At 32.9% G+C, this 27,546-nt stretch overlaps 1 protein-coding gene across 11 annotated transcripts in view; it reads left to right on the top strand.

Annotated features, from left to right (window-relative positions):
• ROBO2 (roundabout guidance receptor 2) overlaps positions 1–27,546 on the top strand; it is a 1,411,015-nt gene that overhangs the window by 1,269,032 nt on the left and 114,437 nt on the right. For 7 of the 11 annotated variants that reach the window (XM_073231816.1, XM_073231815.1, XM_073231821.1 and 4 more), the window contains exons 6-7: positions 8,693–8,820; positions 13,258–13,269. In XM_073231816.1, coding sequence (XP_073087917.1) covers positions 8,693–8,820; positions 13,258–13,269 — 140 coding nt within the window. The remainder of the gene's footprint in view (positions 1–8,692; positions 8,821–13,257; positions 13,270–27,546) is intronic. The other 4 variants (XM_073231817.1, XM_073231822.1, XM_073231814.1 and 1 more) reach the window with 1 other exon arrangement.

The following is a 27,546-nucleotide window of genomic DNA, read 5'->3' as shown; positions in this document are numbered from 1 at the left end:
CCAAAGGAAGGGCATTTGCTTGCACAGACATTAAATGTTTCCTGGTTCAATTCATAGTTTCTACTATAAGCCAACTTAATGTTAACAAAGCAGATACATAATAAAATTTTAAGTGCTAATTCAAAACACTTGTTCTAGAATTGGAACCAGACATCTTATAGCAAGCAGTAGTAGGTGATTTCAAAAATTAAAATTGTTGAGAAAATAAATTTCTTTCCATGAAAAACAAACCCGCTTTTAAGATGAGAAAGACCATTCAGGAAGTTTTATTAGTGTAGAGCCATCACTTAATTCAAACAAGGCATGAGATGCAGAGGCTTGAACCAAACATGGTATAATTCCACTTTGTGATAGAAATTATAGTGTATTTTCTTTCACCTTTTCTCCTTCCAAATTCTAAAGCCATTGTGAAAGGCTTAGGTGGATAGTTCCCTAAATTATATGAATTATACTCACAAAAGCCAGAAAATCATGAGAAATTCCTACTCTAGAAGCTTGGAGTCCATGGGGGATTTTGAAGTATGAGAAGTGTGTGAAATTGGTTATGTTATTAAATTTTGCCAGTTTTCAAAAATCCTGTTTGATATCTTCAAAGTAAATTTAGATTTATGGGAAATCTTCCCACTAGCTATGATAGCAAGTTTTTTTAGGAGGAAAAAAATAAAATAGGTTCTTTCATTTAAATTAAGAAGTGATTTTAGAATAACCTTAAAAAATGAACAACATTTTCTCTTCTAAAACACTTTTGCAGTTATTCATCAAATACCAAATTACACACAAATAGAACTTTGCATGCAAACAGTTGTTTTAAGTATTAAAATAGGTTTATTTTGTTTTGTTTATTATTTAACTGAACAGATGGTAACGGTTTTGACACAATTCAGTTTCCTTTGCCTTTTTTTCTTTGGGAATAAAAAACAACAACACAAAAACCAGAACTTCTTTTCCCACTTTGTCACAGCTGGTTACCAATCAATCTCAATTCACGGTACAGTGATGATAGCACATGTTGTCCGAGGGCCAAATCTGATTGGGTTGCATTTTTCAGCAGTGTTTTATATCAGAAAAAAAAAAAAAGTATCTCTGTGGTGGGGACTGTCAGCACATGACTGTACAACTGTCATTAATCAAACCTGGCAACAATGACTGCATTTATATAAGTCTGAGAGTGGCAGCTTTCATAATCAAAATCACCCAATTTCTATTAGGAGTTCCTCACCAGTAATGTTTTTCATCTGTTCCTTTTTTTCTCCTGTTTTTAATTAAAGTCAGATGAGACCTACTGTATGTTGATCATATATATATTATACCTTTTATAAAGTATCTGTTTTATACCAAAGTATCCTCTAGTTATTTAAAATTTATTCTTGATTATTAAAGGAGGCTAAGAGCAAATCAAGGCAAGTACATTAGAGTGTTTAGTAAAAGAATAGTTTTAAAGTGTGTGTGTATGTGTGTGTGTGTGTGTGTGTGTGTGTGTGTGTGTATACACATTTATGATCCTCCTAGGATTAGAGTTGGTTTTAGAGTAATGGAAGGGGTGTTGGTGTTGTTCTGTGTTAGAAAAATAAATGTATTTGCTGCAGAGGACGCCGATGAGAGTCTATAACTTGGGACAACAGCATCTTTAATAAAATGGTTTTGGAAATAGGTGTTTTTTCTAGGTCATTTGTGAAATCATGTATTCAACTCAGCTGTAAATTGTAGAGATCTCTTTAAATATAAGGAACTATTATTCATAATTTTTTGTACTACTCAATTTTTGCTTTCCAGGGAAAATGAATATTTCTCCAATTAGCCAATATAATAGTGTAAAGCATCAGTGACATTACTACTATGCACGTACCAGTTTATCTAGAAAGAAATACAAAAAATAAGTGACATTTACTGGACCTGTGGAAATATTTGACATCTAATTGCTTGTGAAATATATTGTTTTTGAAGCAAATTATTGTCTCAAAGAAATCATGACCCTTCAGAAAAAATAGACCTAGTTGGTACTCATGACAGTTTTTTCCCTGACTATAATTGTGTATGACCTTGGGAAAAGAACTTCGTCATGTTTTGCCTTAGTTGCTTAAATGTAAAATTGGTAATGAGATAAATATTTACCTATTTTGAGATTTTGAAGGTTTTTTGATGTAATTTATTTAAAAATCAGTCCTTGTATTTCTTGAGTTTTTGTAGATAAGCGCTAATTTGGTCACAATTATAGGTCTATCATTTCTCTGAGCTGAGATGTTTTTTCCTGCAAAAACTGATAAAGGTACCATGATGTGCTTGAGTCTCCTGGGTTTGTCAGGATTACTGTCAGGGTTCAGGCTAGAGATCTGCACAGTGGTTCATTGGTGTTGGGAGAAAGAGTACTATTTAGAGTTGTACAGTTTACACTTGTATTAGACTTGTTGGGTAGCCAGTGGAATGAAGGGAAAAGAGTGTATACTTTGGAGTAAGGAAGACCTTAATTTGCAAATCCAAATTTGTATGTGAAAACATCAACATTTTAAGTGATGTCAATTATTCCAATAATTGTAAAACATTAATGAGCCTACACACACACACACACACACACACACACACACACACACACACACACACACCTGGTCTTCATGCATATTTCAGCCAAAAAATGACCAAATTGCAATTATGAATTTATAGTATCTAGTATAAATTTCTATATCTGGATCTTAAGACCTAAATTCTAGTAACAACTCAGCCATTAAAAGCTTAATTGTTATATTGACCATTTATTCACTGAACCCATTAAAGAAAAAATTTCTGGGAGTAGCTCTAATTTTAGAAGTATATCTACTGCTTACTTTAATTTCCCTTTATATATATATATTTTTTTAAATTGAATCTTTATGCTGCCTCTTAGTAAAAACTTGTAATCTCTGTAATATAGTTGATGAAGAATGTGCCAGGAGATCTAGATTCCAATGTGGTCTAAACTTTTGCTGCCAATGAAATTTAGGGCTCTGGATAACAAACTGCTATCTTTCTAATCTTCAAATTAGTACATTGGACTCGGCTCAATAATTTTTCAATTCTTTACTATGTCTCAGAATTTATAATCTGTTAGCTTCTTGGAATAACAAATTTCCATGCATTTTCAAAAATTAGATAATTAAATAGACTTTCTCCCCAACTTATCATAAAGGTATTTCATTTAGGCTTCAGGTATTCTCCTTTAATATTGGTATTTGGGGATTTGCTGAGTATTTCCGTGTTCACTGACTCATGTTCTTCATGGTCTTCTAGACTTAAATAGTGTTGTTTTGAAGTTATTATTTTACATCAGATTCATGTATAATTATTGTGTTTGTAATTCCTTTCTTGATAAACGGAGGTAAAACTGAGCATAATATTCCAGACTCTGCTATACCATATTTTATAAAAGTGTAAGAACAAGCTATATGATTTGCTTTTAGGTTGAACTGTCTAAATTTTATAAACTTTAAAATGGAAGAAATAATATCTTTCCTCTTTACCTACTAGGATTTTTTGAGGATAAATTAAATAGTATATTTAAGTATACTATGCAAATGCATTTTTATTGCCATTATTTTATTTTCATAAGACATGGGATTAGAAATCATCCTAGTTGACAAAATAATGAGATAATATATTTGAAAGCATTCAACAAAACTTTGTTTTTCCATAGTCTTCACATTTGTTTTTAGATACTCTGCAAAATTATTATTTCATTTATTCTGGTAAAGGAAAAGAAATTATTATATTTTTATGTTACTAATTTGCAGAGATTATATGTAAAACAAATATCTATGTTGTCAGTCAGGAAATTGCTAACTACATTTTAGCTATATTTTTGCCTAGCAGCATTTTTTATGTTAAATATTCTTAGTTTTCACATTTACTGTATTACATTGATATTAACTTGACCTATATTTCAGAGATAGCTGCTGATCTAGAAGCCTGAAAAACATTACATGTTCCTTGATACAGTAGAGTTGTATATTTTAAATGACTTAATATTTCAGCTCTGCATACAATTGTTTTACTAGCAACCATGCTAAGAAAGAACTACAAAAGAATTTACGCATTTTTTGAGTGGTTTATTATTCAGTCAACAAGCATTCCTGGAGTACATCCAAAATCTCAAGTGCTCTTTTGTGCGACTTGACATATGGTTTAGAACAAGAAGGAACGAGTTCTTGTTCTCATGGAGCATCGATGCTCTTGGAAAGACAATAAATAAATAAATAATGTGATAGAAATACAGGCTTCAAAGAAAATAAAAAAATATTAAATAACAAAAGAGATGAAAATGAAGAATAATAAGGTATAAAAGTAATTTTAAAAAGTGGTGGGCAGAAAGCTACTTCACATTGGGCGTGAAAAACATCTTTGAGAGAATATTTGGGTTATTTTGAAAGTTAAAAAGTATTAGAATGGGGGGAATGTGGGGGAGGAACATTCCATGAAGTTGCAGTAGTAGTCCAGAGACACAGTGGTGACTAGGCAATAATCTTAAACAAGGAAAGAAGGGTCACATGGTTAAAAAAGGGTGAACATGAAGTTGTGCAGATAGGCAAAAAGCAGATTAGCTAAAACCTTGAGGACCATACAAATAGGTTTTATTCTAAGTGACCGAAAGCGGAGCCATTAGATATTTTCCAACAATGGAATGACATTATCAAATTTAGGTACATCAATCAATGAATTTGTATTTTCATTAATACCCACAGATTCTATGACTGCTATTAACATTATATAGTTCGTTTTTGTTAGAAATAATTGACTTAAAAATGAGATAATTCATAGGAAACCCAAAATTTAAAAGGCTGTATTACAGGAGAGAGTACTTTTCTGGTTGACATAAGAAGTAATAGCATTAGGAGAAACTTTGGAAGAAATATTTTATCATATACAGAAGATCTTCTAATAGAGATCTTCAAAGTGGAAGAGGTCATTCATTACGGGAACTGGGTGGGAAATTGGTTGTAGATTGTTCCAGACAGGATATTAAAGTGTTGATATATGGTTGCAGAACATGAGCTTTTTCAAGTTTCTCTTAATTGAGGAATTTAATCATTTTATATATATTCAAAGTCTCTATAAAAATGCATAGGCTGGTAATATTCACAGTCTTCCCTCAGGCAAAGATCCAGTGAAAAATGAGAATTTAAGGATCCTGAGCACCCCGTTATTTGAGAGTCCTAAAAGCCCTGTTTCTTTTTTAATTTCAACACCCCTGTGTGATGGGACCTAGTAGAACTAGTGTTTATAGCAATTATTTCCAATTTGGAAAAGAGAGCATGGCCCTCAGAAATGTGTGCACAGCAAACCTTGGGACTGGGGAAATGTGTATTAGCTGGAGAAAGCCTTAGACACAGTTCTTATCTTCTCTCGTATGGAGGCAGACCTCATCCCCTGAGCTGAGAATCATTTCACTAGGCTGGAAGCTCTATGAAGACATGTATCCTCAACTTTTAATGCAGTGCCTGGAATGTAGGAGAGATACCATAAGTAATCTTGAACAAAATAATTATATCTTCATTATATGCTTACTTTTAATGCTCTTGAAGGGAAAAATGAAGTGAGACTGCTAAATGAGCATCTACTAATTCCAGTGAACCATGCTAGCTAGGCATTTTATATGCAAAATCATTAAAAAGTATCATTCCAAAATCTCCTCCTATTCCAAGGTTTACCTGTTTCAACACAAATGGGCTTATCACCTGGGTCCATGTATTCTGTACCTTGTTGGAATCCTATGAGTATATTAACAAGAATCTCCATAATAAAAGACCATTGTCCTTATATGGAGTTGTAAAACCTGTATCTGAAATGTCCTATAGTTAGAAAAAAAGTAGATTTATTATTTGTTTTCAATGCGTGGTATCTTGGAAAGGTGTTGGTTTTCTTTTTATTTAGTACCTAAGATTAATTCAACTTAGTCTTTCTAAGCAATATTTCATGTTTTATTATTCCTATAGGAACTAGATTTACAAGCATAGGGTAGAACTCACAATTACTTGTTTCCCTTTTTAGGGATATATATATATATAGTGCATGATCCCATTCTTATTCTTGGTTATTCTTCACACTCCTTAAAAAAAATGAGAAACTTTGGCAAGTTAGATTTCAGACTTATTTTGGGTTCAAATATTACATAATCTATAATTTTTAAACATTTTTTCTTACTAAAGCAAAACATAAATTACTCCCAAAGTGTATTTATCCCCCATGTTGTCGTCTATATAATGGATTTATTTAACCTGAAGTAAAATTCTTCCAGCAGGTGTAACTAAATGCTTGCTGAATGTGAAATTACACTAAGTATTGCACTATGAACAAGGGATACACAGTGGGAAGCGTGCCAGGTAGAGAGTAAGGGTTTGAAGTTTGAATTGTGTTTTTTCTCTTCAGTGGTGAAATGACTTTAAGTAAATTATTTTACTTGACTAAGGGTCAGTTTCTTCATCTGCAAAATGACAGCTAATGATTTAGAGGATTGTTTTGAAGATACTGTAAGCTAATGTGTCTTTTTTTTTAACTGGCAACATACAATTTCTGATTTTTTTCCCTCAATGACAAATCAAAATAATGTACAATGTGTCATCTCTTGTTAGAATAATGTTTTCACAAGTGTTTGATCCAGAAAGGACGAAAGGACTTGGTAGATTTTCAAGTTTATCTTCCCTTCTTTTAGCTTTTGAGAAAACTCAGACAGTGATGAAGAGAATTCCCTAAAGTTACATAAGAACCAATGACAAAACTGTAGCCAGAATTCTTTTTTTTTTAGATGAATTAGAAATGTCTGCAAAATACATTATTAGTATTCAATGTTTGTATCTTAGAACTAAGTATGTTATTCAGAAATAGACTAGCTATAGGAAAAATTATTTTTGCTAGATATTAAATGTATCACCAACTTTTCTGAAACCATCATCACAATCATTATTTCTCATATTTTTAATAGGCAAAGTTAAGCAGAGAATTTTCTGTGCACTGTAACTCTTTTATGCATCTCAGCCCAACACTTGCCCTAAACTGTAAATATAGCTCATAAGAAAACCCTAATAGATAATTATGATAAATTTGCAGCCTTACAGTCATTCACATTTGGTTGACCCTTATGTCAGCAAGAAACAAGATATTTATCATGTATTCTACCAATATACCTTGAGCTCCTTGTAGGTGTAATAAAATGAATTAACATGTATGGTGCTTTCTGTGCAAGAGTTTTATGTACTGTGTATGTAATGGTTTCTTTAAAATTCACATTGCTCCATGAAACAGGAGTTATCAGCACTATTTTGCTAATAAGGAAATTGAGACCCAGAGAATTTAAGTATTTTCTCCACCATTACAAGAATACAAGGAGGCAGAGCCCAAGATGAAAATGCCATCCATTTGGCTGCAGAATCTGTGCTCCTCACTGCTTGTTTGTGCTACTGGATGTTTAAAGCTTTGTGTTGGGGGCTGATGTTATAGCAATGGGTGAAGCAGATAGGATCTCAGCCTTCATCAAAATAGACAACAATGCAAAATGTATGCAAGTGCAGAATGATTGGTGTACAATAAATTTCGAGGAGAGGGTAGTTATAGCTTTCTAGTGTAGTAGTGGATGACTTCAAACCAGTGTATTGAGTAAGACTTCCCTAACAACGCATGACATTGTAAATCAGCAGATATTTAACCCAAAACCTGCCAACAGAAAAGTAAACATCATAATTGAAGGATAGAGGACGATGGATAGATAACATGATTAGTTCATAGATATTGCTTTTTATCATGCAAAGTTCTATAAAACAAAACTATTATCAGGTCTATGTCATATAATAAAGTTAAGCTGTGCTATTCTTTTAGCTAAAGCTTGAAGTACAACAAATTCGATTATAGTAGTCTTCAATGCAAACCTATAAATTCTGATTTGTCTTGACAGCAAGAGAAAGTCACAGCTAGGTGTGAGCAGACAGAACCAGTTAAAATAATATTTTGGAAATAGGATTTCATCTGTTTGGTGTGCATGAAGAGAGAGGCAATGTGATCAATTAGAAGCTATTGCAAAAATGCATGTGTGGAATAACAAAGACCATCAATGAAGATCAAGAGGGAAGATCCTATATGAAAAGATAAAAGCTTCATTATTTTGTTTGTGTAATTTTAATTTTAATTTCTTAGACTCTAATAAGAGTATATACTTAATTAAGTACTTCAAAAAATTTATGTTAAAATTTGAGAATTTTTTTCTGAACTAGTATGCTGGTTTATTATTTTGTCAATTTGCCAACAAAAAAGAGAGGAATTTTCTCCTTTAATATAATCCAGCTGTTTTACAATTCAAATGCCTAAAAAATAATCATATATTTTAATGCAGTGCAACTTACAGAATGATAAAATATACAGTCTTTCCTGACTAAAAGCCACCAAAAATCAAGTCAAAGTGTTAATAATGCATTTGATAGGGTTGATGCAACAAGAATTGAATACATATATAAAATATAGGCAATTGCTGATCAAGCAAATGGAGATCAGATATGAAATTAATGATCTTATTAAAAACAACTTTAAGCAACTACAGTATATGGCTGAACACTGTATGCATGTGTGTGTGTTTTGTTTTAGGTTAAGTACAGTGTAAAAAGAGAAAAATGAAGATGAATACTTAGTGTTATCTAAATATAGCCAATGTTATTTAATAACCAATTCATATTCTACACAGGTATGACATCAAAGACGATTATACACTGAGAATTAAAAAAGCAATGAGTACAGATGAAGGCACTTTTATGTGTATTGCTGAGAATCGGGTCGGAAAAGTGGAAGCCTCTGCTACTCTCACAGTCCGAGGTAAGAGACTTAATTTCTGAAATGTAATTAAACTAGCTAATATTTGGTTAAATTGGTAAGTGAACTCACAATCAAAACACTAGCTTACACTGTTTCATTTTTATATCAAAATGCCTAGATTTTGTGTCGTATTACTAATTAAATTGCTTTCAAATTTGCATTTGAATAGATGACTGTGATTAGTTTTTATTTAATAAATAATAACTAATGATTTAAAGATAAATCTCAACAGTAGAAAGGTTTACTCATCTTTTAAATTTCCATTGCTTTGAATTATTTACTGTTTTAAATGTCACTAATTTCAAAGGTACTGTTTTCTGTTTACTAGGCTCTTCCATTACACCAGTAGAGGACTGTTCTGAAATTATTTTTTATTTCAGCATTCAAAAAGCAATCTGAAAAAAACTAACACTGCTTCCAAAGGTGAAAAATGGATACAAAGGAGCTCACATGCTGAGAAAATATGATTTAGAGATTGATTTGTGAAGTTCATTGGCCTTAAATAATTGAAATAGTGCCACTCCTATAATAACTTTCCCTTTCTGGGTGTCATGCACTTTCTCAGTCACGGAATAATGTCCATTTATAGACTCCCTGGAATTGCTTGTAAGTCAAAGGAAGCATTGCTTAACCCTACAGTGAGCCAGAATGAATTAACTGTCTTCCCACTGCTGAATGTTGATCCACATGAGTCAATTCTACAGCCCAAGGTACCAAGTAGTACCGCGTAGAGAGCTAGCTACACTTTTGCCAAATAGATACGACGTGTGCCCACAGCATTGTTCACACACACAGGGCTTCACACAGAGATAGACAAGTGCACCCCCTGCTCAGTGTCTCAGCCTTCCTTCCACTACCCTAGCTGATGCCCCCTCCTCTCATCCCACCTGATAAGGAGGTTGGCAGCATGTTTTTGCCCAGGTCGCAATTACATCTCTCTCTGTTTAGTCATACCTTTTAAGCCTGTGCAGCTTTGTTCCCACTTTTCATAAGATTAGGAGGAACGTGTATAATTGAGAGATGCGCCAGGGGTTCTCAGGTGGTAAGAAAAACAATTTTAACAGATCTACGATTTGGGCATCAAAAAATAAAATAAAAATAAAATAACAACAACTCATCTTCCTCCAGGTAACTCTTAGGAGACATGAGGTTTGGAAACCTGCAAAAATATTGGTGGTTTCCATACTTCTCAATTGCTCCATTCCTATTCCACTTAATCCACTTTCTCTCATGCTGACATTCTAGTGTAAACTTAGATACAAAACAAATTCAGAAATACTTGGCAAGCTAATTGCTTGAAAACATTTTATTTCTCTTTACTTAATATCACAAAAATTATGATCGTATGCCAATTGAAATATATGCTGATTATATATGCTCAAAATCTGATGTCCTTTGTAAGCCTCTTAACAGCATTTAACCTAGATTCTCTGTAGGTGACTATATATTTGTTTGTTTCTATTAAGGCAGCCCTTTGCAAAAACAATTAATTTGACCACATTTTCCCAAAGTTTGTTGTTTCCGAAGTGAATGGAAAAAAAAAAAAAACCAAACAACCCACCAAGAAATGTTCCATTCAAAAAAATATTTGCTGGTTAAACAAGTGGTGAGAAAATGTGAGGAGTCCTTTGTGGAAGCATCAGGGTTCCTTTTATACTTGAATGCTAGGGTGAATGAAACTTGACATAGTTTGTTTGCTTTAAGATCTTTTCCAGCTAATTGTTTTCATATTTTGTTGAGAGTTTCAGGTTTAAAATTTCATTTAATAAAGCAACTTCTCATACATGGACGTTTGAAGCTAACTTAGAAAACTAATACACAGACTTGTCTAATAGGATTTTTTATTAAATCAGCAAACCCTAAATGGTCTCCTCCCTTATCCGTGTCCTGTCGACAGATTAGATTTTAATCTGTGTAGTATGTGTTTATTACTCATCTAAGACTGAAACCTCAAAAAAAGTTTCCATAATACAATATATTGTGAAGTAAAATATTGTTTAAAAGTATTTTCATTTTTTTCCATTAGGAAAAGCAGTTGGGATTTCTCATGCTAAGAGGTTAGCAGGAAGAAAACATTATCTGTGACTTTTGTGAGTGTGTGCTCATTTTTCTGTGCACATAAAGGAAGTGTTCAGCCCATTTTATCAGAACAGGGTCAACTGACCCAAGAGGCCTCATCCATTTTCATCTGTTTAATGCAGGGACACAGTTCAGTTTAATTTGTTGATTTTGAAAATATCCACCTGCTGTTTTTTGTTTTTTTTTTCTGGAATGAAATGTTACTATGTAACACAGACAAGAAGTTTTATTGTAATGTTTCTGCTAAGATTTTTATCATGATGTTTACTTAAAGCAATTGAGGAAAAGGAAAAGGAGTTTTACAGGCAAAATCTGAAACAGAGATGTACCCAGTTGTTTTCCACTTCAAAAATATGGAGAAATAAGACTATAAAATTAAACTCAAAAACAAGCAGCTCTGAATTGACAAACATAATATTAGAAATAAATAATGTTAGACAACAGCAAACCTCCTAGTATTTATATTCTAATAAAATAATTCATAATCTAATAGAACATTTTTAAATGGCTCCAAAACGAGTTAACACAAACTGCATATTTGTAAATACATTTTTTCCCCATCTTTCAGTTGCTCAAACTGGCTTTGCATAAATCAAGACTTCATTGGAAAATCTGTCTTGCTTCTAGGGAAATAAAGCCTTAATATTTCTTTTGGTATTACACTAAACTGAGGGAAAGAGAAATACATTTTATTTCTTTAAAACATGATTTTTCATAATGGTCTCTTTTTTCCCCTCTCTTTACTATCATAGACTCAAAATGCCTTTCTGTTTCTAAAGGAAACATTGTATTTGAAATTCAGTTTGAGGTGGTACCTGAAAAATGCAAATTCAAAAACGAAAGCCAAAGTTTTTTTTCTTAGACATTGGCAAAATCAAGAGAAATCTCATCAGTTGGAATAGGCACAACTTCATGATGTTTGTTGTCTTGAGCTTCGTTGTTATTTTTGTGTGTCCCTCTCTTCCCCCTCCATAAAGGAAAGAAGTTGTAAGTCGGGCGACTCACTTGCTCTCTTCCTCTTGCTGTAATAAACCCGCCACAAACTGTAAGACACGCTGGTTTTACTAAGCTAGAATTTTCATACTGTTGCTATAATTGCTTTATTCTTCTTTGAATTGTCCTAACCCCCCTTTTCATTGTGAATGATATTGTAAGACTGAATCTTATATAGAGGCAAGTCAAGAATTATTTCAGAGATTGCACAAAACTAGTAGTATGAGGTATTTGTTGAGGGTATGAATGCTTATAAATATGGTTTCAGTGGCTATATTTAATTTCATCATGCCCAATGAGACATCATCAAGACAACTACTACTAAGGTTTAGAGTCATATTATATATGCACTGGGGCTTTATCTACTGGGATATGGATGAAGCACTGTTTGTTGAATAAACGTACATTGAATGTGAGACTTCATAAAAGTTCAAATGCTACTAAGTATATTTCTTCTTCATTTGAATAATGGGATCGTATGTTTTATCTTTGCCCATTGGTTTTCTATAAAGTGATTTGCAATCTATGTTGATTTGGCATTCTCTTTAAGAAAGAATTATTAAGCCCATGTGTTGTCATTTACAATTTCTGTGCGTTAATAACAGGGGCAGCTTATTACTACTGATTTTAGTGATTGAAAGTTATGGTATAATAAAAAATAATAATTTGTTGAAGCAGTAGTTTCAAAGCCATTCTCAGTTTGAACAAGAATCAACTTGTCAGTCACTGTTTCCTGTCCTCGGCCAAAAAAAGAAAAAAGCTTAGCTATAGTTAGGGAGCTTCTCAGGAAATCTCTAAGGATGTTCCAACCTATTTGTTATATTTTCATTCACCATGTCCACGGATGAAAAATGATGTGATCTTAACTTATTACTGTCTGAAAAGCAGCATCAGGGGCTTTTCTGTAGTCCTTGTAATGGTTCTGACTAACCATGCTGAAAATCCAATTGCTATTTAAATCAGACAGCGAGGCCTTCTTTATTGACATGACATTTGCTAGTCTGTGACTTGAATAGTTATATTCATCAGGTTCTTAACTTTGGATTAACACAAGGCTGTTTAACTCTGAGAAGTTCTCTGAAATAATAACTGTAGTAAGTAATAATGGTAAGACTTTACATAAAATATCTCTCCAGTTACTTATACTTAATCCTGGGAAGCAAGATAATTATTTTCTTGAAATTATATTTATAACTTTCAGTTTTATCAAACTCAGACATCCTGTTCACACTTGAATTATGAGACTAGAAATCACTCTACTGTCCATACTTAAATGTAACATTACACATCATGCATTCTGATAATTTTCTTTTCTTTTTTTTAATTTCTTTTTATGTTCTCACCACACCATTGTAATGTCTACAGCTCGCCCTGTTGGTAAGTAGCCATACTTCTATCCATTTAGCATGGCTTTGTACAATGCTTCATAACTCATGCATAGTAGGATTTGACTGAATGAAATATATTTATTCACTAATATTTTAAGATTGAGAGACCACTGTAAAATTTGCTACTGATCTTTCCATCACTTTGATAAACCATTTTGTAGTGACTTTTCCTACTTAGCAATGAGTAGGTGAAAGTTTTTGTGTAAAAGAATACATGAATATTATATATTATAAATAATTTTTTAAGAAAAAAATACAGTACTTTCTTTTTTTCCAGTAAGTTTAAAATAATTACTAGTCATGTTTGATATTTGTGAAGATAAAAGATTTGGAACTAAATTAAGAAATGCTGTTATTTTATGCACCTCTTTTATTTTAAGCTGCTTGGAGTCCTTGCTTTTTAAGGATATTTTTAACTGCTGCACACTTATTATCTGCATGCCAATTTAAACAAAGTTTAGTAGAATGCTTCCAGTTATTCTAAGGAGATGTTTACACTAAGAGGAAAAGGGAAGTATAGGTTGTGCTCTTTCGCATGAAAAACTTGTGGTTTTAATCTATCTCCTCATTTGCTTGGCTTTGCAAAATTGAAGTTAACAGCTTACACTTGCAGTAATTTTAGTGGTAATTATTTGTAAACATTTGGGAGATAAAATCTTTTCAAATTCATTGATTTAATAACCTTTCTGCATATCTTTTAAAGTTTAAATTAACCTACCATTAAATGTGTTTAAATAAATCTTGGCAACTGTGTTACAAGTAAATGAATAGATGAATGTATGGGTGAATTTAGATAGAATGAATGAATGAATTTAGTATGTTGTTCCTTTAGTATATTAAGAGTACTTAAATAAGTTATTCAGTTTGACACGGCTTTATAAATAAATGGTCTAACTTAAATACTTTCTTTGCCTTGGCATTGCTAACATTTGGTGTATATTGGACCAAATTCATAACATTTTTCCCCATTAATTAAAATATTCACAAACCTTATTGTTATGTAGTATATTCTTACATGGATAGAAATTCAGTAAATAGAACTTGTTTTCCCGTCTCAGTTTCTGCTCTGCCATTTCTGACCAGTACTTCCTTTGTTGGTTATTTAATAGCCCTGATCCTCAATCACTTTGTCTCTAAAATGGAAAAAATAATACTGACTTATTAAAGCTATTGTAAGAATAAACTGAGTTCAAGATTGAGCTTCACATTTTAATATTTTTAAAATATAGTTAAAGCTTACTATTTGAACCTAAACTGCAGGTTTTTCTTGAAATATAATTATTAAATTGCTCATGCTTTTTACAATTGATGTTAGAAAACTGAGGGATACATTATGGTTTCTAAGCCTCACTTTTTTGTATGTTTAAGAATCTGTATTAATGATAACTTTACATATCTATAATCTGACACCTAAAATTAAGAAGTGAATGGGAAACAATAAGATATTAACTCTCCAAGTTAAGGGAAAAAATTGCATATAAATCATGGATCTTTCTATTGAGAAATCTTTTGCTCATAAGTCATGACCACTTGACTTATATCACTTTAAAAGCTCAATGATAATAGTTTCCAATGTGTTTAAAACTCATAAATTATATTTATTAAGAAATGTAACATACACAGAGTGCTGAAAGGTATTTATCACCTACAAGGCATTTCAAAAGTTATTTCTGTTTTTTTGTTCATGTTTGAAATTACTTCTTAAATTCCCATTGGACTGAAACTAAAGAATTACTTCTCGACACATTGTATTTTATTCTGAGAAAGTCTGTCATTTCATAAATATATCTAGAATGAAATATGAAGAACTATACTTTAAACTTGACAACTACTATTAATTTTAGAGACTGTGTATTGGATATACTTTTCTTGGATCACTAAAGAAGCAATTGATAAAGAGAAAATTAGCCTGATTTTCTCTCCATCACCTTTTTACATCAATTTTAATTCAGCAACTATAGATGCATCAATTTTTGTTGTAAGGTCACAAGGGACAAATCAAGTAAAATCGTGAATTAAATGTTCAAATGATAGAAAACTGCATTAATATTAGTACTTATTGATGTGCTAGAACATAAGTTTTTCAACTTTGAAGCTCCTGGAGATAGCATAAACAGTATTTTACAAAGTAGAAACCACAGAGAGGAAAATTCCAGCTTTTAATTTCATATAAAGTAGATGAAGAAATTGTACCAAGAATATAAAATATAGAGACATTTGGGGGATAGTTCCTACCCAAGACTTTTGAAAGAAAATCAGAAATATTTGCAAATTCTGGAACATTTATAGGTTCAAAAACCAATCATTACATTAATTACTGAATGAGAAACTTGGTAGTCTGTGTGGAAAGTCCATTTAGAAATCATTGTAAACCCTCACACTGAAAGTTTTGTCCAAGTGGATGACTCTTATGACCTTTGAATTAAAGAACTGGCAGCTCTATGCAATTCATAGTTGGAATAAACACCTTCTGACCTGTCCTTTTAAGAGTGTAGGGACAACTCATAATTTAGAGAACCCCCTAAGTGGGAAATACTACTGAAACCAGACAAGCACGGACTTGCCAGTAGAGGGAAGTATTCGTAGGATTTCACTTACTCGTCTGCAATGTCATCAACATCTCAGAAAGGGACATGTCATCTGACTTCACTATTTGCTGGTTACCGCACCATCCAGACAAATGCCACTTTGATAACTAAAAATCTGCCCTTCCTGTAGTTTTGGCTTTTTACTATTCCAAAGGCATTCTTTATACACAAAACAAAAGTAAAGTACATACTGTGACTTAGTTAACTATGAATGCTAAAATATTCATTTGTTTATTTGGAAAAGTTCTGATGAGGGAACTGACAGAAGAAAATGGTCCAAATAGGGATAAATATCTTGCTTCTTATACCCATCTGTCTTATTTTCTATTGGAAGCCTATCCCAGGGTTAAAAATAAAAAAGAACATCTATTTTGGAGATGGGCAACACATTTTTTCCTAGCAGCAACTCAAAACATGATGAGTAATTTGGAAAAGAATTGTCAAATCTACCAGCTGCCCTACTTGTGAAGCTGAGCCCCTCAGCACTTTGTATCATGTATACCATATGCTGGATGCTGACTATCTCCAAATGGAAACCAAAAACTGAGTGTATCAGGTGAAACTTGTTTAAAATATCAAAAACAAACTGTTAATACACAACTTTAGGGAAACCTCTGTTTCCTAACTTAGTGAATCAGAAGTATGTTTCTTTTTGATAGAAGAATATACTGGTCACACAGGAGTTTGTAGGTATTGAAAAACATATATGCTTTTGGCAAAATTCCCATCTTTTCTCTTTTATTGTTATTTTAAAGAAGCAGCCGCTATTCTAAACAAAAAATTTCTAGGGACATTGGTTTTCAATCCTTAAGTGCTTAAACACAAACATTAAATATATCCTAATTTTAGCAAGTTCTGGTTTGAGTTGAAGTGGAGTCTTATTACAATATGCTCTAAAACATTTTATTGATGCCACCATGAAGTCCAAAAAAAAAAAAGTAACTGAAAAATTCATGCAGGGCAAATTATAAAGCAGATATTACTTACAGGATAATGCAACTGGTATTTCTGACATCACTATTCTCCACCCCACCTTGAAATATGGAAAATTTAATATGCAATATATATTTAACTTAAAATTGTAATATTCCAGGGTTTTTTTAAAAATCAGAAAACATGTAGGTAGTTTGTCTAAATCCTTTTATGTCAAGATCCACTTTTCCCTTAAAACTCATCCTGAGTGTGTCTTGGAAGGAAACCTGCACTTTTGTTCCCTGAAGACTTTCTTCTTTGGACAAGCTGTTACCCCATGACCTGAGGTAATCATCTCCCTCCTACCAGTGCTTAATATTTCCTGCACCTGGTGCTAATTAGGTACTTTATGCAGAGTCCCATTTCATTTTTAGTAAGCATCACGTTTTTCATTTCACCATATGTTTTGATTAAATAGGCAGAAGAAAAATGCATTCTGTTTTGTGTTGTATATTCCAACAGAATTTCCATAATGTAAAAGTTTACAATATCTTAAGCTAGGGCAAATTTTAAAGTGAAAAACAAGTGCTGGTTACTTCTCATGCTTGGCTGGTTTTAGTCACTGACTTGATTCTTTCAGAAGGTCCTTATATATTTGAGAATGTAAATTCATTGCCTCTAAACTAGAGGGTAGGTATTAACTTACAGAGTCATACATTTTTTCTTCAGACTTTAGTGAAAATGTTCAATTGTTTTGGCATTGAATGGTACTATAGAGAAGTCTGAAGCTTGCAGAATATTTTTATCTTTGACTGGGATGCCCTTTTACTATTTGAATACCAGTGTATCTCCTGTTTCAATAACTGCTGGGTCATGGTCCTGAATCACCTTTATCTAATAGTCCTAGGACATAAGTCCATTGAATATACAAATCCATGCTTTAATTTATTCTATTTTAACTATGTTTTCTTCTGTTACATCTTTGAATACTTTTTCTGTCTTACCTCGTTTTTTTGAATACATCAGTTATGTTGGCTTTCCTTCTTCTGAATTCCTTAATTTTTTTTATCTATAATAATTTTGAAATTATCATTTCAATTTCATGTTTTATTTCTTAATGCCCATTTACCATCTCACTTTTTCAATTGTGTTTATCATTCTTTGTTTCTGAAATATGTATTTCTTTAATTTTATTTTCTCTTCTGTTCATCTGCTTGTTAAGCTTGAATATAACTTTCTTCATTTCCAGTTTAATGGAGATAAATTTTGAATTTTTTTAGTTTCTTTTTTTTTAAGTGAGACCCTGTTGTACATAGTTTCATATAGACTATGGGCAACTATTTATTCTAAGGTATTTCTGTGTTTTCTTGAGAAGTTCTTGGGATATATAGATTTTTTGATTGCCCTTTGATTAATTGATTATTTCCTTTCTGTCATTAATTAAATATGTAATTAACTAATGTATAGTTTGTTTTATTTTGTTTTGTAAAGATCCTGTTTTAGACCCTCTCTTATAGTTAACTGCTAAGACTAGGGTTTGCATATTTGGAGAAGAGAGAGTAGGAAATATCAGCATCACTCTGTAACTTCTACCTAGGCTGTTGTCTTTACTATTTTATCAAAAAATACTATTTTGTTCTCAATATACTGGTGACCCTGGTCATAAACAGCAAACCTTACATGCACTCTGTATTCCACATGAAACTCCCTCTTCATCTTCCTTCATACTTCAAGCTTCAGAATGAAGATGGTTTTTAGGTGTATTAGTTTTCTATTGCTGCATAACAAATTACATACATTGAGCAACTTAAACTGTACTAATTTATCAGACCACAGTTCTATAGTTCAGAATTCCTAACAGCCTCAGCTGGGTCCTCTGCATAGCATCTCACCAGCCAAAGTCAAGGTTTTGACCAGGCTCAGTTCTTCTCTGGAGACTCTCCAAAAGAATCAGCTTCAAAAATTATTCAGGTTATTGGCAGAATTACATTCTTTGTGGTTGAAGGATAGAAGTCCTCATTTCCTTATTGGCTACCAGCAAGGGGTCACTCACAGTTCACTAGCCTTTGCACATGGCCTCCATAACCTTCAGAATCAGCAGTCGTCACTGAATCTTCATGTGCTTTGCTTGGTGTATCTGTGAATTCCCATTCTGCTATTTGCTAGAGAAAATTCCCTGATTGAAAGGTCTCATGAAGAAGTGAGGCCCACCTGACTACCCCACTTATATTAAGGTCAATTGATTGGTAACTTTAATTACATGCACAAAATCCTTTCTGTCATGTCACATAACATAACAATGGAAGTCATTCCAGGAAGTAAAGGTCATGGGGTCACCTTAAAATTTTACTATCCACAGTAGGCTTGGCTTTTTCTTTCATTCAGGACCTTCCCCCTAACTAAGCTGGTTGTCTTCAACGACATGTCTTGTATTTCCCATGTCCCTCTTTTTTTTTTTCAATTTTTTATTAAGGTATGATTGATATACACTCTTATGAAGGTTTCACATGAAAAAACAATGTGTTTACTACATTTATCCATATTATCAAGTCCCCACCCATACCCCAATGCAGTCACTGTCCATCAGTGCAGCAAGTTGCCAGAGATCCACTATGTCCCTTCTCTGTGATACACTGTTCTCCCCGTGACCCCCCACACCATGTGTACTAAACATAATATCCCTCAGTCCCCTCCTCCCTCCCTCCCCACCCTCTCTTCCACACCCCTCCCCTTTGGTAACCACTAGTTCCTTCTTGGAGTCTCTGAATCTGCTGCCATTTTGTTCCTTCAGTTTTGCTTCATTGTTATACTCCACAAATGAGGGAAATCATTTGGCATTTGTCTTTCTCTGCCTGGCTTATATCACTGCACATAATGTCCTCCAGCTCCATCCATGTTGTTGCAAATGGTAGGATTTGTTTCTTTCTTATGGCTGAATAGTATTTCCATTGTATATATGTATCACGTCTTCTTTATCCATTCATCTACTGATGGACACTTAGGTTGCTTCCATATCTTGGCTATTGTAAAAAGTCCTGTGATGAACATAGGGATGCATATGTCTTTTTGAATCTGACAAGTTGTATTCTTTGGGTATATTCCAAGAAGTGGGATTCTAGGGTCAAATGGTATTTCAATTTTTAGTTTTTTGAGAAACCTCCATATTGCTTTCCTCAATGGTTGAAATAGCTTACATTCCTACCAGCAGTGTAGGAAGGTTCCCCTTTCTCCGCATCCTGGCCAACATTTGTTGTTCTTAGACTTTTCGATGCTGGCCATCCTTACTGGTGTGAGGTGATATCCCATTGTGGTTTTAATTTCCAGTTCCTGGATGATTAGTGATGTAGAGCATCTTTTCATGTGTCTGTTGGCCATCTGAATTTCTTCTTTGGAGAACCGTCTCTTCATATCCTCTGCCCATTTGTTAATTGGGTTATTTGCTTTTTGGGTGTTGAGGTGTCTAAGTTCTTTATATATTTTGGATGTTAACACCTTGTCGGATATGTCATTTACAAATATATTCTCATGTCCCTCTCTCTTGACTCAGATCTCCTTCTTCCCATCCAATGTGTAATTGGCTATCACAACATTGACAGATAATGTTTGTGAAATCAGTAGTGATAGAAAATTGTGAATTGAGACTAGCTGGTGTTCAACATGCTTCACCATTTTTCTCCAGACTTGACTATGTTTAGTTGGGGTACTTTATAATTTGTCATTGAGGCTATGGTAGTTTGTCCATATTTTTAATTTCTTTTGTTTCAATAGAAGGAAGTGGAGTAATAAGCCTTTACTCCATTATCTTAACCTAAATATAAAAAAAACTTACTCATTAATTTTGAGTTCTGTCCAAATAAGAATAAAATCAACACTAAATATATTAACCTAGTAGTTAAAATTAAAGTGCTATAAATATCAACTATGAAATATCAGTTAAATGTAAATGGTCTACTCCAAAATAGAATTATAAGATTAGTATTAAGGGTTTCACTATTACCAGAAATAGCATTAACATTGTAGTCACACTTTCTGAGAAAGTCAAATATTTCATTTTTAAAAGTTATGGTAATTTGTAGACAGAAAAAGATATCATGATATATATATATATACACATATATATATACACATATACCGTAAAATATATATTACAATGTACATTATACCTAAATATTATATGCATGAATTTGAATTACTACACAATATATTAAAACATATTAAATGGCACTCAAGGGAATAGTACATAATTAAATCATTAAAAATGTATAAACTACCAAATTAAATTAAATTTTGAGTCAAAACATATCTGAATGTCTTTTTAAATCTCTCTGTGGCAAACATTATTTCCCAGATTTATTAAGGATATTATTTTCATCTGCCCTAGAAAACTATTAGCTCTTTGTCAGTAAATACATTGTTGTATTTATCTTTCTGCTGCCTCTGGGTCTAGTCTGACACTTACATGCGGTAGGGGCATGCCAAATGTTGGAGCAGTTAATTGATACACACATATGCGTACATAGGTATACTTGCCTAGAAAATGTTTATGCAAGCTCTTTAAATAGTGCTATAAAAAGATTAAGCAACACTAATGGTAACAGGCCAATCACAGAGACCCCATTCTGCTAGTAGGAGATAAAATACAACAAAAAGAAGACACTAATGAGTTAGGATGGTGCCTTACTAAGCGTGTAATTAATGTTATTAAGAAACATTGCAATTGCATATTAAAATTCTGTTAACTAAGCAGCCCTTCAGCATCAGTGCATTTGTTCCTTGGTTGCAAGTTTTTTTTTCTTCTTTTCTCTCTTTTTTTTTTTCTGATTGGCATCTTCCTGCAATCTTTTTCTAAAAAAATGAGATAACGGGATGTGATCAGCATTCGTGGTTTAGCTGGAGTGCTGACATGACAGTTCTGTCAAATTGACAAGTTAAGTGAGTAAAAATGGATGTCTTGTCTCACCACTTACTTGAGGAGCCATCTTTAAATTATAGTTTTCCCTTCCCCACCCCGTCACTTACAACCCCTACTACACACAATATGAGAAGTCTACTCCTCCCAATTTAGGATCTGGAGAGAATGTTTTTTTAACATTCATTGAACTACTCGCCTTTTGCTGGTAAAAATAAGATCTTTATTTAAAAGTAATGTAAATATTGCCTTGTTTAATAATTTATTAGCTTTTAAGTTAACAGTGTTTTTCTTGAGAATTAACAGTTCCTGAAAGAAAACAAAATTTTATTTTATTCTCAGTATTTTAGGCAGGAAAGCAAATAGAAAAGCAAAACTGCTATTGATAAAGGCCAAAATAAAATGGGAAAATGTGATTTACAATTCAGAATTTGTTTTAAATTTTGACAGGTTTTTCTAGGGAATTCTCAATTTATAACTCTGTAGTTAATTAATACACACATATGCATACATAGGTAATACTATGTACGAAATTTTCATGTTGAATCTCAGAATGATTTATTATAGCTACATGAGTCCCTGTACTTACTTATAATTGAAATAAAATCTCTTTTAGTAACTTGAAATGTAATAAAATTTAAAATAATCTGTAAACTTATGCAACTTAGTCTATGAATTCACTATTCCATTGATTACAATATAGAAATATTTAATACCATTATAGGATTAAATTGAACTTTCTAAAGCCAGTAAAGACCTTTTACATGGTAAAATTCATGGTTCCCCCATCATAATCCTTTAGTTTAACAAATAGGCTGATGTGGATTGCCAAAGGTGGAGGCCCAGCCAGGTGAGAGGAATGGTGCATTGGTTCAGTCTGGGAAACTCGTACCTCTAACATAATGTATGTGTTATGAATATCATAATGCATGTATTTTTTCCTCTGCAAGGAACAACCTCTCACCCTTCCTTACCTACTTAATCTCAAAAGTGCAAATCATTTGCTCTCTCTTCCTCAATACTTTCCACAATGGTTGGAGACAGATCAAATCAGGTTATTCTCGAACAGTAGGACATCCTGTATCACAACATTTACATTCATGATATTATGTCATGCTTGATTGTTTTCATGTGAGTTTCCTCTGAAAGGCAGGGAGTTCTGGGCAGAAATCTTAATACCCTCAGACCCTGATGTAAAATGAAACCAGTGAATGTTTAAAATAATTGCATAGTATTATAAATTTAAGTTCAACCAACATCTGAATTCATTTCTAATACTGTGCCCAGTAATGTGTTGGCTTAAAAAAAGGAAAGGCCAAGTACAGAATGGCTATGTGTATATGGCTGTTTATTATAACACTGTTTTTAATTGCTTGTCTATGAGAGCCAAAAGTCCAAGATACTTCAAGCCAAATAAATTTACTCTTGTCAAAAGCATTCTATCCATTCTTGATAAATAATTGTAGTGTTATTTCATTTTAATATTTACATTCTTCACTTTCAGAGAGAATGTATTATGTGACTGTGAATTAAGCAAAATGTTTTTAAGCACTACCACAGAACAAATGATTCTTTCTGTTTGTATCACTTTTACAATGAAAACTCAGTATCTTTAACCCTCCTTGAGATTGTTTTCACAGCTATTGTACATGTCAGTTTAGAAGGCCACATGTTACTTTATAGTGACACTACATAATACGTTTGACTAACTTCATAACCTATTTTAGTCATCAGATTTTGAATAACAAAGAGTTACTTTTAGAACTTTAGATATTATATGAACCCTGAAAAGTGAGTCTTCCAACAATCAATAAATTCCATAGAAGTGGTTCAGAAGTAGAAGAGTAATTGTTGCACAATTGCAACATGTCTTGGCTCACAGGATTGAATACAGTTTGTATATGTGAGTCATCTGAAAGGTGGAGGAGGATGAAATCTAAATAGATGAAGAATCTAAGCATTGTGATTCACTGTAGTCATTCTCTCCTCTTTGACCATTTACTTTACTTTCCATTTTTATGAAAGCAGTAAGCTATGTTATACTTTTCCTTTTGCATTTTGACATTGAAAGAGCATGTATATTTTAGATTATTAGGCTATTGTTAAAAGAAAATGTGTGGATACTGGTATTTTATCACAGATCAAAAAAGTTTAATGTGAGCCAGAAGTAAGGTACTGGCTGAGAAAGAAAACATATCACTTATCTAGTAAATAATGGATTCAGTAAGAAATGGTTAACTGGAAAGATGAGTAATTTTACAATTTGATCATTTGTATTCCTTGAAAATAGTGACAAATGAGTAAATGTGATTAAATAGTCTTTAGAAAAATGATCATTTTAAATCCTGTATCTCTGTTATATTTTCCGTTATAAATGCATTGCTTCCTCTGCAATGAATTGTGTATTAATAAGCTTCAAGTCAAATATTTTATGGAATTATGCATTTCCAATATTATTAACAGAAATTATTTTGAAATCAAGTGAAGTGTTAAATAGTAAAAATTAAATGGAATTAAATAATTTGAAGAAACAATCATTTATCAATTAGAAGCCAATCTGTTCTGATTATGAACTGAGTAAACATTCATCTCTTACTCCTGTTCTGTATTGCATTTTAATGAAATTATTTCTTGCTAGCTATATTTGTTGATGGGGTAAGTCTGTTAACCAATTTTTTTTTTACAGGAACTTTTAGAATCAGTTCTTACATAATGCCTGTATTTTTCTGTATTTTTTTTTTGTCACTCTGGGAGGGTGGCGACTCATTAATAGTCTTTGTTTCATATATTTTCCGTTTGCTGTAGAGGGCATTCTTTACAGAGGGAAATACCAGAATCAGCACATTATTTTCAAACACATTTTCTTTTACCCCTCCACCCACTGCTACAATAGTGAGTGATTCACTGTCACTGATAGGAATGTGATATATTCTTCAGGCATGATGAGATGGAAAAAATTAGTATTTGCTTCACATCAAGAATTTTTTTTTTCCCTTTTCAAGTCATTCACTTAGTGTTCACTTTCTAGGGCTTTTCCAGGCCAAAAAATCCCCACCATTTCAATGCAAAATGATAGTACCCCATACCAGTAAGAGCTTACAACTGAACTGAGGAAGCAAGACACATTGACAGGGGGGAAATATAGAGGCAAGGCAAGCAAAGGCAACTACTTTCAAGTGGAAAGAACACAAGGAAGGTACAAGATAGATTGTGCTCAGGTTAATCATTGTCGACAAGGTTGATCAAAGGGTAATAGATATCAAATGAGTTAACCACAAGAACAAGCGAATACATATGCATGCAATTTAAAGTAGACTAGCCTGCTGAAATGCTGTAGCTGGTCTTGGAACAAATGAGTGTCAGGATGGTAAAATCCTGGGCTGTTTGATGGAAGCCAAAATGCCACACTGAGGAGGATAACTGTCAAGCACTGCACTGACGAGCAATAGAAAGAACACTGTATTCTTTGAATAAAGAATGACTTGAAATAAGTATACTTAAGAAAGGTTGTACTTATAGGTAGTACAGAAAGATCAAGATTATAGGTTTTATGTTATATTAACAATAAAAGCATTTTTTTCAGGACAAACATACTGTTATAAAATTTCAACAATGCTCTACCATATTAGAAATCATAGTGTATCACCCTCAACCTTGCGTTTGGTACTAGACACAACAAATTCTTTGGTAATCAGATCTTGGTTAGAAGGGAAGTGAATTAATCTAGAAGCAGGTCAATGTTTAAGAAATTATGACAACCATGGCATCAGATAGACCAGAAATCAAACCTGCCCTCCAGTCTATTGCATTAATTTTTAAAAACCTGTATATCCTATATGAGATGTAGTTTATTAGTCTTCACATCACAATAGTTGTAGTTAATATACAGGACTTTGAATATTAAATGAGATAATGCCTGTCAATGGTTTAACACACTTCCTGGCACTTAATGAGCACTATTAATCATTGTTGTGTTGAGCAGTTTGTGACTCAGTGAATTTTTATCAGAAGCAAATGATAGAAAAGCATGCTTTTCAAATCTGCTCATGGAACATATTAGAATTTAACAAGCAACAGATATCACATAGCAAAAATATTGTGTTCTACTTGAGTTTAATATACAAAGTTCAAAATGTTTATTATTACAGAATAAGAAGCTTATTCTCTCAGCATAAAATTATACCCAAAGAAAGAGCCACTGAGTGTGCTTGTAGCTGTCCTGTCACATATTAATGTATGCAGTTGCTGCATGACTATCTCCATGTTCATGCCTGCCCTAGAAAGTCATATTTACCTGTAAAAACAACTCTGAACATGATGTGATTAACCTTTAGGGTCCCCCATGCCCACATCTCCAAGCCCACTTTGTGCATGGCCTATGCCTCCTACTGCTGTTCAGCCATCTGATTTCTGTATCACCCACTCATTCTCACCAGTGGGAATTAGCATAACAGAGCTGTAGCTTGACTTTGATTGAAGCCAGCTTGAGCTGAATGCAGTATCAAAGCATAATCTGGCAAAAATCAAATCCACTTTACTGTGCCTTGTATTTAAATTCTCAAAAACACAGTTTCATGTGAACACTACCAGACCTCTAATCTCAATTGACCTTTTTATATTTGGGTCCACTTCCCTGGAAATTACACGGCACACTTTTTTCATAGAGCTATTGTTTTTAACTCGTAAGTGTCAATAGAACTCTGAATTGTGCCACTGTTTTCTTCATCTAATTTCTTGTTGTAGCTGCAGCAAAAAGGTATAATCACTTAACAGATTAAGCCACTAGGTTATTACATCATAGTTACATAAGATTTGTCTAATGCTTTTGGGTTTTAGAGAGGATATAAATATATATTTTATAGTCTTCTGTCTTAGAAATACATAAGAGAATTGCCATTTCTATAACTAGTATATTCTTCCGGAGTTTATAACTCAAACTTCTTTAATTCTTATTAGGTTTAAATGTGTGTTTTGAATTGTCATCTTGAAGATCTGATTTTTCTTCATTTTTATTTAATGAGAGCCATAATAGAAAACCCATTTTATGTATATTACACATTGTGCTACTGTGCTGTGCTGATAAAATGCCACCTCTCTGCCTTCTCCCTCCCCTCGGTGCCATCAGCAAAGTACTGTCTTTCCGAACAATTTTCACTGCCACCTGGCAGAAATACTGAAACTATGAAGTGTTAGCAGAGGAATTGTTGAGGCACTTTTTTCATTTTAAAACCTCAAAAATAAATTCCTTCAGCTGCTATCTCTTCTCAGAAGATTGCAACATAGATCTTGAGCAGAGAAAGAGCGTACGGAAGTAAAAGTGTGATTGATGTCATCCATTTTGGTGGTCCAACTTTAGTTGACCATAGGGGAGGATGTACATTTTCAGAGGCTTGAATGCTCTTAAAATATTTTGACTTGTTAAATGCTGTTATGTTTTTAGTTGTTGTTTTTCTAATTTTAAAAATGATAAGGTAATTCCAGTTCTGAGGAGATCGGTGTGGCCTAAGTTCCAGTGACAAGTAACTATGTGGTGCATCAGAAATACAGTATGTTTATAATAATTTGAAATAAAAGTACAGTATAAATAAACATCACAATAAAAGAATATTTCTTAGCATGAAGAACACAAATTCTGATAATATTTTGTTAGGGGTATTTTAAAAAATTCAGTATTGGATAAAACTCAAGCAGTTCTGATTTCCTGGTCTTTTTAGATTGTATCATCAGTGGTAAATATTACATTGTGATATTGCAGAATTTCTCTGTCCTTTAAGACTTGTTATGAAATGTTCTCTTTATGCGCTATGCTGGACTTTCTGCCCCAACTTGCCAAGATTTTCCAGCCTCAATCTGCCAT

Source organism: Manis javanica, chromosome 3 (assembly GCF_040802235.1).
Source record: "Manis javanica isolate MJ-LG chromosome 3, MJ_LKY, whole genome shotgun sequence".
Taxonomy (NCBI): Eukaryota; Metazoa; Chordata; class Mammalia; order Pholidota; family Manidae; genus Manis; species Manis javanica.
The sequence above is the reverse complement of the archived record's forward strand: the minus strand, read 5'-3'. Positions and strand labels throughout refer to the sequence as shown.